Source organism: Pongo abelii, chromosome 2, assembly GCF_028885655.2.
Source record: "Pongo abelii isolate AG06213 chromosome 2, NHGRI_mPonAbe1-v2.0_pri, whole genome shotgun sequence".
Lineage (NCBI taxonomy): Eukaryota > Metazoa > Chordata > Mammalia > Primates > Hominidae > Pongo > Pongo abelii.
The window spans coordinates 144,045,147-144,056,179 of NC_085928.1; the positions used below are offsets into that span (position 1 = coordinate 144,045,147).

The 11,033-nt window shown below is 42.3% G+C and overlaps 1 protein-coding gene and 1 long non-coding RNA gene across 2 annotated transcripts in view; one reads left to right on the top strand and one right to left on the bottom strand.

Moving 5' to 3' along the window:
- CEP63 (centrosomal protein 63) overlaps positions 1 to 1,520 on the top strand; it is a gene marked incomplete at its 5' end in the record, with an annotated part of 78,690 nt that extends 77,170 nt beyond the window's left edge. The window contains 1 exon segment of the mRNA NM_001133608.1: positions 1,130 to 1,520. Coding sequence (NP_001127080.1) covers positions 1,130 to 1,288 — 159 coding nt within the window. The 3' untranslated portion in view covers positions 1,289 to 1,520.
- On the bottom strand, positions 1,187 to 10,675 carry LOC134761027 (uncharacterized). Its single transcript, XR_010139246.1, has 3 exons — positions 10,542 to 10,675; positions 8,636 to 8,726; positions 1,187 to 5,190 (listed from the first exon to the last, which is right to left on the bottom strand). It is a non-coding gene; the product is annotated as an uncharacterized LOC134761027 (long non-coding RNA).
- Positions 10,676 to 11,033: the final 358 nt, after the last annotated feature.

An 11,033-nucleotide genomic window follows, 5' to 3' on the forward strand; every position in this document is an offset into this window, starting at 1 on the left:
TGTTTGGTGACGGGATGTTCCCTCAGACTCCACTGGGGTAATACAGTTGATCCTCATTATTCACAGATTTTGTATTTGTGAATTTGTCTGCTCCCTAAACTTTATCGGTAACTCCCAAATCAGTATGCGCAGCACTTCCGCAGTCATTCGTGGACACATGCAGAGTGGCAAAAAATTTGAGTGACCGACTTGCACAATCTCAGCCAAGGTCGAAGTAGGCAGCACTCTGCCTTGTTGTCCCTGCTTATGCGGAGGTGACCAGAGGGTGGAGATGGACGGGGCAGCGCAGTGTAGGGAAAGAAGCTCAGCTCCATGCCAGTTGGATAGAGTCTGAATCCCAGCTTCAGCACCAGTTAGTGGGGCGGCCTCAGGAGAGTTTCCACTTCTGAACCTCATGTCTTTCATGTGAAATAAAAAATACAGAATCTACCAGAATGATTTGTTCTAGGATTTAGGATTATGCTCTCTGTGTGGGGTATGTGTGTATGTGTGTGTGTGTGTGTATTTGTTGTATATGTGTATTTTCCCTGGGCCAAAAATTCTGTGTTTGCTAATTCAGTGTTTTGGGTGACTTTATAGAACACAACTACTGCTATTGTGAATGAGTATTGACTGCATATGGCATATGTTCTATGTTACCTTTCTAAAATCAGAATTCTGAAATATCACTAGCCTCAAGGGTTTCAGATAAGGGACTGTGGACTGAAAATTTGGAGGAGAAAAAATAATTGATTTTAGCTGGCATCTAATTTATTTTTGTTAAATTTTCTGTGCTTTAAAATAAAAGTGACATACTTAGGTTTTTAAAGTGAGTTTGAAATAATAGGCATTAACTATGGAAGCATATATAAGTCTAAATTGAAACATTCTTCAGACTAATAACTAATATATGATACTTTACATTGTTACAACTTGGGTCAGAAACGGAGAGATCTGCGTTAATTTTTGCAGAACTTACTGATTTTTGTTCTTTTATTGCTCTTATCATTAGGATGAAAACCAAAAAAGTATCTTCAGAGGAAAAAAAGTCACCTTTTAATATTGCTAGTTATAAAATGTCATGAACAGTGTATCTTAGAAATATAACATTCTACTTATTTACACATGTCAAAATTTGTGTCTCTTCCAGTGTTCCTTGCCTGTATCTCCCCTTGGTTCAATAGCTACCAGATTTTTGGAAGAGGAGGAACTGAGGTCTCATCACATTCTAGAGCGCTTGGATGCCCATATTGAAGAACTAAAAAGAGAGAGTGAAAAGACAGTGAGACAATTCACAGCCTTAAAGTAGCCTCTTAAAAAAATCACAATCTTGGAAATAAAAATAAACACCAAAGAGTTACTGTCATCTGAAGTAGCAGCTCTTTAAAAACATGAAGAGATAAAATTATAAAAATGATACATCTAAAGCAGTGGTGAAGAAAGCTGAAAAACTGATACTTTTGATAGGCATTTTCTCTGCACTGGTTTGTTTAAAGGACTTCTTCCAGCAATAACTTGAGAGAATAAACCACTTTGCTAGACTTTTTTCTCATACGAATATTTATTATCATAAAGTGATACTTATCTTGCTGACTTAAATGTGAATAGCTGTGTATTAATTGAAATAAGGATTTTATGATACATGTTGATAATAAAGTAACTGCAGGAACTTTCTTTAAGGGAAATGTGTAGAAGCATGGATTTAGGGGTCAAACTTACCTGGATTGATAGACTGGTTTTGCCACTTACCAGCCAATGGGGCTTGTTATTTACTGTGCTGGTAGCCCCTCCTAGCCAAGGGGCTGGTAGTGTGTAAAGTCAGGCTGGTAGTGAATAAGGGAGGTGTGCTAAAGAACCTTAGCAGGCAGTCCTCTCTTGCTCAACACTCATGCAGAGAAGAGAGGCAGGGAGGGCAAGGGACTGGCTTTCATGCATGGTGCCCATGAAATATCCATTGGAAATAAATGTTCAGCCGTCTGCACTGCTGAGGACAAGTTTAGATGGGAGACAAAGATCTGGATGTTGATGTGCCGGAGGAATTTGAAACCATGGGAGTTGATAAGGTCCACCAGGGAGGCTGTGGAGAGAGAGAGGAGCAGGAGGCTGGGTTTGGGGCCCTGAAAGATGCCAGCATCTGAGGATCACAGGAAATAGATCGAGCAAAGGAACTAGAATGTGCAGTTACAGATGAGAAAGGTCAGTGTAGTGTACTTGCCAGCTCAAGGGTGTGGCCTCTGTGAATCCTCTTTCTGTAGTGGATCTTTCCCATCAGCGTAAAACATCCTGTTATTTCCCCTTTTTTAATAAAACCTCAGTTTTTTTTAATGCCTCTCTATTTACTGCTCTGTATGTTTGCTTCCCTTCACCCAAACACTTCTGGAAAGAGTTGTCTGCAGTGACTCTTTCCAGTTCCTCACCCCGCCCCACCGCAGTTCTCTTCCTAACCCTCTCCAGCACCACTTCCATCCCCAGACTGCTTTCTTGCTCTTGAGTTCACCAGTGACCTAATCAGTGTCTGAGCATCATTCAGCACAGTTGGACCCTCTTGGCTTCTGTGACCTGGAACTTCTGGTTTCCTCTCTACCTCATCTTCCACTCATCTCATGGCTTTTCCTCTTCTAACCTCTAAGTCAGAGGGCCCCCTAGAGCTCTGTCATGGGTTTTCTCCCTCAGCATTCTCTTCCCTAGAAGTTTCCATTCCATTCTCAAGCTCTTAATACCACCTATAGGCCAGTGACCCTTACATTTATTACTAATCTTGACCTCTCCCCAGAGCTGCTGTCTTAGATACCTAGCTGCTTATGCAATGTCTTCACTTGGATATCTGACAAACATCTTGTTTCCAAGAGAGAACTCTTTATTCTCCCTCTTGCTAAGATTCCATATCAGGACATAGCATTATGTTTGCCAGTTCCTAGGAGTTACTTATAATTCCTTCGTTACCCACATCCGCATATCCAGTCATTTGGGAGGTCCTGTCATTTCTTCCCCCAGAATCTTATCTCAGACCCAACCATTTCCCTCCTGCACTTCTACCACCTGATCCAGACTACTTCTCTCTCACCCTGATTCTGGCAGTAGCCTCCTAACTGATACTACTCACACCAGTAATTCAGGGAGCTTCTGGAGTTATCCTTTAGAAATGTAAATGAAACAGTGTCACCACTGCTTCCCTTCAGACTCTTCCAAGGCTTCTCTTTTTTTTTTGATTGAGACAGAGTCTCACTGTGGCCCAGGCTGCAGTACAGTGGCAGGATCTCGGCTCTCTGCAACCTCCACCTTCCAGGCTCAAGTGATTCTCCTGCCTTAGCTTCCCGAGTAGCTGGGATTACAGGCGCATGCCACTAGGCCCAGCTAATTTTTGTATTTTTAGTAGGCACAGGGTTTCACCATGTTGATCAGGCTGGTCTCGAACTCCTGACCTCAAGTGATCCACCCGCCTGAGCTTCCCAAAGTGCTGGGTTATAGGCGTGAACCACTGCACCCAGCCCCAAGGCTTCTTACTGCACTCAGAATAAAATCCAAATGAATTAGTATAGCCTACAGAGTGTCAATAATCTGGGCCTAATCACCCATTGCATCATCCTTTACTGTGCTCCACCCATGCTGGCCTCCTTTCTGTTTATTGAGTACAGCAAGCTTTAACCTGTTAGGGTCTTTCATTTGCAGTTTACCCTGAATATTCCCTTTCTCTTACCTCACCTGTGATTGGCGTTTTCCCCCTTGCAGACCTGCACTCTGGCATCCTCTTCTGAGCAAGTCTTCTTTGATTGCTGCCTCCCAAACCTGTTTCTCCCTATTTCTCTAGCTCATTGGCCTGTGTTATTTGCTTCATAGTGCTCACTATCTGAAATCATTTCATTACTTGATTTATGTTTGTATTGTCTATTTCTGCCTTTAGAATTAAAACTCTTTGAGGGAAAGGACTTTGCTTCTCTGGTTCATGGTGGGATCCTCATCACCCAGCACAAGCCCAACACTTAGGAGAGGCTCAGCTAGTTTGAACCAATGGAAAATGCCATTCCTGAGGTGCACCACATCATTTCTTTCGTGTTGGTGTGCATGCTGTCCTTCAGTTTGCCTCCTCTTCCCACACCCTGTCATGTGCTCCTAAAACTCCCCCTTTACTTGGCTACTTTATCTGGCTTGGCAAAGCTTTGCCATATCCCCTGACCCACATCAGGGAACGTTTCTCCTCATTGCTCTCAGGGCACCCTGTGTGTGGCTCTGACCAGACTGTGCTGTCCACTTTGATTTCTATCTTTCAGGGGCTGAGTCCTGCCTACATCCTCAGTCAGCATGCTGCCTAACACATAACAGATCCTAAGCAAATATTGGGTGGATGAAAATCACTACCATTCAAGGCTTCATTGTATTTATCGATAAAACTGAAATAATATCTAATGGGGTCGAGAAGATTTACTGAAAATATATATTTGAAAGGGCTTTGCAGATTTTAAAAGTACTGTACCTATGTGCATTGCTATTATATTCAGGAGATTTCTGAGTTTTAGACAGTCCCAAGCTTCAGCTTAAAATCTGTAGACTGCAACCCGCTTCTGAAATGTTTGTACTACGTGTTGACTAGGAGGAACAATGACAGACTCTGTAGTCACCGGAAATACTTAAGGAATCATGAGGTACTATGTATTTCCTTAAATTATACTGTTTTTTAAAGCTGAAGTATCTAATAGTTAATGGGTTGTCCAAATTTGTCAGAACATTTGACTGTAATTTAATGTCTCACCATTTTTCAAAAAGATATATTAATACCAAATATTAAAATGTGTCAAGACTAAATCTGAGTTAGTGTCTTAACACACATTTTCCAAAATCTCTCAGTGATCAGGGTACCCAAATGAGATGAAAAGATTAGGGTTGGTAGTCTACTTTTGGTGTTTACAGATAATGTTTTATTGGGCAAGTCATCTCATTCCTCTTGTCCTGGATTCCCAATGAATTTTCATCTGAATTCCTACGCAGATTTCAGCTGAAGAGGGCAAAGTTGACTTCCCACTGTGGGCTGGACATTACCTTCCCTTGTAGACTCATTTGATCTCAGCAAGTGTAGAAAAAATACTACAGCACTCTGTGTTTCTGTGACATCTGCTTAAACCCAAACAATTCTTACCTTCTCTCTCTTACGTACACATAACACCTGGTAAACTGTGGGTGATGATTTTCTGTTTGCAAAACACTCGAGTCCAGTACCTAAAAGTTACAGATAAGAAAGATAATTATAAAATAAGCTCTATGGCATGAGAACATAGGTTAAGCAAACAGTTGTCATGAACAGCACTGAAACGTAGAAAAAGAAATGTGTCAGCTTGTCCCAAAACAGTTTGAAATAGTATAAATGCATCAAAAAGTAACAAACAGAATCGGGGCAGAGGGAAAATGAGGGCCGTAAACATTGATTCACTAATGAATCTAGTTGTTCAGTCCAGTTGTTAGAGGAAGACAGCCAAGTTACCTCTGAGCTTCAGAGGGGGAAAAGCAGAGGAGAAAACATTTACCTAAAAGTTGTATGGTGCCCATAAGATTAAAAAAAAAAAAATCATAGGCTTAAGAAAAGCACAGATTTTTTCTGTGTGTTTGAATAAGCGTTTTGTAAAGTATGTGAGTATCCAGAAGAGAAGTCCAACATTTTCATAACTGGTAATAATAATCTGCACAGCTCCTCCCACAGTATGCGTCACTGTGGGTTGATGGCATAAGGCTGACATCCAAATTCAGAGGAAACTGTTCTGAGAGGGTCACAAACATGATTGCATAAAGCTCTCATGGCCTGAAAAGGGAAAATTTAGAGGGATGATAGACTGCTTTAAACCAATCTTTTGTAAAAGCTATTTCTCCACAGTGCAATTTTGATAGTTCGGCCAATACAGTTCACATCTTTTTTTCCCCTCTCTGTGAGGAACTAGAATTTGGGAATTTTATGTTGCCCATTAAGGCCAGGTTCAATTATTTGACAATCATCCAATCAGAAGAACTTTTGCACTCCTCTTACAAAAAGAACATAAGGCAGTAGTTGATAGGGGAAGGTCTAGAACTCGATATTAAATGCAAAACATTTATTAATGTTAATAATAGTAATATAATATTAAATGCAAAAAATGTGCATTGTGCATTTTTCTGGGGAGAAGGTTCATAATTTTCATTAGAATCTTGAAGGCGTCTGTGAATCAGAAAGAGATTAAAAACCATAGCTTTAGGGGCTAGAGTTCTCCCAGAATGGTATCCCATTTCCTGGGGAGAGACATAAAATTAGAGGAGTCCAACCTCTTCCTTCTGGGGCTGAATTTTAAAGTGCAGTTGAATAGTCATTCAAAATTTAAGCTTTTCAATAATAAAAAGACAATTCAGTTCCAAAATGGACAAAAGATTGGAATAGACGTTTCTCCAAAGATGTACAGATGGCTAAAAAGCAAATGAAAAGATGTTCAACATCATTAGTCATCAGAGAAATGCAAATCAAAATCAAAATGAGATACCATTACACATCCACTATAATAAAAAAAAAATGGACAATCACAAGTGTTGAAGATGATGTGGAGAAATTGGAACATTCATATGTTGCTGATGGGAATGTAAAATAGTGCAGTCGCTCTGGAAGACAGTTTGGCAGTTCCTCAAAAAGAGTTACCATATTACCCAGCAATACCAATCCTAAATATATGCCCAAGAAAAATGAAAACATATCCATACAAAAATTTGTACACAAATGATCTTAGCAACATTATTCACAATAACACCAAAGTGGAAGCAACCTAAATGTCCATCATTGATGAATGGATAAACAAAATGTATATCCATGTAATGGAATGTTATTTGGGAGCAAAAAGGAATGAAGTATTATACTACTGATGCCACAGCATGGATGAACTTTGAAAACAGGAAGAAAGCAAAAAAAAAATCACATATTGTATGACTCCATTTATATGAATTGCCCAGAATAGACAAATCTATAGAGATAGAAAGTAGATGGATAGTTGCTAGGGATTGGTGGAAGGTTGGGGTGGGAAATGGGGTGCGGATAGGAGGATTGGGAGGTGAAGACTAAAGGGTATGGGGTTTCTTTTTGAGATGAAAATGTTCTAAAATTGATTGTGATGGTTGCACAACTCTGAATATAACAAAAACTGAATTGTGTACTTTAAATGGGTGAATTATATAGTATGTAAATTATATCTTAATCACTGTTACCAAAAAAAAAAAAAAAAGCCTCTGATGCATGGCATCTCCTTAAAAATATCAAGTTTATATTAAGGAAATACCACAATACATATAGCACAAGCTATTCTAAAGTTTTCTATTTTCAACTCTCAGTTCACATTCAGGAGTAACGGTACCTTTCTTGGAGAGAGTGGATGATCAAGCTCTGTCAATCATTGCTTGTGGTGTGGGGCGGCTCTGCACTGTGCGATATTGTGGGGCAGAGGGCCGGGGGCCTGCACACTGCAGGGGTTCCTGCTCTTCTGGGTGGGAGTTCAGTCTTGGTGCTGCTGCCTGTTAGGCGAGGGTGCAGGCAGCAAAGGCCACTCATCAGCCAGGCAGTGTCTTGGCTAAGTGTATTCTAAGGAGAAGCTGCAGGAATGCTTGGTGCTAACCTCAGTGCTTAGCGGAGGACTGTTTACAGAACACTAGAGGGTTGCAGACCACTGATGTGGCAATATGAGCATATTGAAGTTCTGCCCTAAGACTGCTTAGCAAGTCCCTTAGTATCTCTACAAGCATGACTGGGTAAAGTAGAGAAAGAAAAGCCAGGTACATTACCTAAACCTGCTTTATTTCTTTGGCTATGAGAAACAGATCAGCTAAGATACTCTTTGAAACTAGTCTTCCCGGTCCTTTTCTGGAGTGGCTATCCCTTTGACAGGCATCCAGTGTGGATGGGCTAATCACCAGTTCCCAGAGCTGTCCTGATTTCTGTGGCACCAGCTTTGGGAGGTAATGGGGGCCTCTCAGTGGGCCAGCTCTTGGATTTGTCTTGCCATTGATGTATAGCATAAACCCAAACAGCCCACCAGTCCCTGACTTTTCTGTGATCTAGGACATGAGTTTCAGATCCCCAACTTAAATGAAATACAACAAACAAGACTGGAAGTGTTATCTCCCAGTTAGTTTCTTCAGCCACAGGCAAGCATAGCCCTTGGTCCCAACAGGAGCATGCACTGCAATCCTGCAGGTCCCTGTGTAACCCAACAGGACAGTGGCTGGGGCAGAAGCTCAGTGCTTCCCCAAGGATCCCCTTTTCTGGAAGACAGGCCCCTCAGCCCAGCATGGAACCCCAGCAGTAGCCTGTTCATATTAATAAATTCTGGACCATGAGCAAAGGACAGGAAAGGTTCCAGATTGATGATATGTTCAACCTGCTACCTCCTGCATGAGCTATGACTTGTAGACTAAGAAGGTATCACCTGATCTGTTTATTTTGCTCCAAAAAGGTTTAACATTAACCCATTGTTTAACAACACCAAGTAATTCCAGACTCTTCCCCAGGCAGTCATTCCTTAAATCCACATTTCTCAAGCTGTTTTCCAGAGATCCAAAATATTTGAAGTATTAAGTGTTTTATTAGTCCATTGTCATGCTGCTGATAAAGACATACCTGAGACTGGATGATTTACAAAAGAAAGAGGTGTAATAGACTTACAGTTCCATGTGGCTGAAACCTCACAATCATGGCGGAAGGCAAGGAGGAGCAAGTCACATCTTACATGGAGGGCAGCAGGCATAAAGAGATCCTGTGCAGAGAAAATCCCTTTTTAAACCATCAGATCTTGCCAGACTTATTCACTATCAGGAGAACAGCATGAAGAAGACCTGCCCCCATGATTCAACCACCTTCCACCAGATTCTTCCCACAACACATGGGAATTCAGGTGAAATTTGGATGGGGACCCAGCCAAACCACATCATTCCACCCCTGGACTCTCACATATCTTGTGTCCTCACATTTCAAAACCAATCATGCCTTCCCAACAATCTCCAAAAGTCTTAACATATTTCAGCATTGACTCAAAAGTCCATAGTCCAAAGTCTCATCTGAGACAAGGCAAATCTGAGCCTAGGAGCCTGTAAAATCGAAAGTGAGTTAATTACTTCTCAGATACAATAGGGATACAGGCATTGGGTAAATATACCCATTCCAAATGGGAGAAATTGGCCAAAACAAAGGGGCTACAGGCCCCATGCAAGTCCGAAATCCAGCGGGGCAGTCAAATCGTAAAGCTCCAAAATGATCTCTTTTGACCCCATGTCTCACATCCAGGTCACGCTGATGCAAAAGGTGGCTTCCCATGGTCTTGCACAGCTCCACTCCTGTGGCTTTGCATTGTAAAGCCTCTCTCCCAGCTGCTTTCATGAGCTGGCATTGAGAGTCTGGCTTTTCCAGGTGCATGGTGCAAGCTGTCAGTGGATCTACCGTTCTGGGGTCTGGAGGACAATGGCCCTCTTCTTACAGTTCCACCAGGCAGTACCCTAGTGGGGACTCTGTGTGGGGGCTCTGACCCCACATTTCCCTTTCGCACTGCCCTAGCAGAGGTTCTGCATGAAGACCCAACCTCTGCAGCAAACTTCTGCCTGGATATCCAAGCATTTCTATACATCCTCTGAAATCTAGGTGGAGATTCCCAAACCTCAATTCTTGTCTTCTACACACCTGCAGGACTAACACCACATGGAATCTGCCAAGGTTTGGGACTTGCACCCTCTGAAGCTATGGCCTGAGCTCTATGTTGACCACTTTCAGCCACAGCTGGAGTGGCTGGGACACAGGGCACCAAGTTCCTAGGCTGCACACAGCATGGGGACCCTGGGCCCGGCCCATGAAACCATTTTTTCTTCCTAGGCCTGTGATGGGAGAGGCTGCTGTGAAGACCTCTGAAATGCCCTGGAGATATTTTCCCCATTGTCTTGGGGATTAACATTCGACTCCTCATTACTTATGCAAATTTCTGCAGCTGGCTTGAATTTCTCCTCAGAAAGTGGGATTTGCTGTTCTATTGCATTGTCAGGCTGCAGATTTTCCAAAATTTATGCTCTGTTTCTCATTTAAAACAATGCTTTTAACAGCACCCAAGTCACCTGTTGAATGCGTTGCTGCTTAGAAATTTCTTCTGCCAGATACCCTAAATCATCTCCCTCAAGTTCAAAGTTCCACAAATCTCTGGAGTAGGGGCAAAATGCCACCAGTCTCTGCTAAAACATAGCAAGAGTCACCTTTGCTCCAGTTCCCAACAAGTTCCTCATCTCCATCTGAAACCAGGTCAGCCTGGATTTCATTGTCCATATAGTTATCAGCATTTTGGTCAAAGCCATTCAACAAGTCTCTAGGACGTTCCAAACTTTCCCACATTTTCCTGTCTTCTTCTGAGCCCTCCAAGCTGTTCCAACCTCTGCCTGCTACCCAGTTCCAAAGTCGCTTCCACATTTTCAGGTATCTTTTCAGCAACACCCCACTCTACTGGTACCAATTTACTGTATTAGTCTGTTTTCATGCTGCTGATAAAGACATGCCTGAGACTGGGCGATTTACAGAAGAGGTGTAATGGACTTACAGTTCCACGTGGCTGGGGAAGCCTCACAATCATGGCAGAAGGCAAGAAGGAGCAAGTGACATCTTACATGGAGGGCAGCAGGCAAAAAGAGAGCCTGTGCAGAGAAACTCCCCTTGTTAAAAACATCAGATCTCATGAGACTTATTCACTGTCATGAGAACAGCACAAGAAAGACCTGCCCCCATGATTCAACCACCTCCCACTGGGTCCCTCCCACAACATGTGGGAATTTAAGATGAGATTTGGGCAGAGACACAACTAAATCACTTCAAGTGTTTTTTAAGAATATGCCAAAACAGAATGGAAAACACAGCAAGTCAAATTCCCCAGAGCCAGGTCAGCCTCTGAATGGGATTAGGAGTGCCCTCTCTCCCTCCCACTGGCAAGCATCTTGCCTCAGCCTCCTCTGTTGCTTCCCAAATGGAATGGGAGCTCGTGGCTTAGGTACTTACAGGTTCTTTACCTTCTGTGTGTCAGGGATGCCTCTGGCAG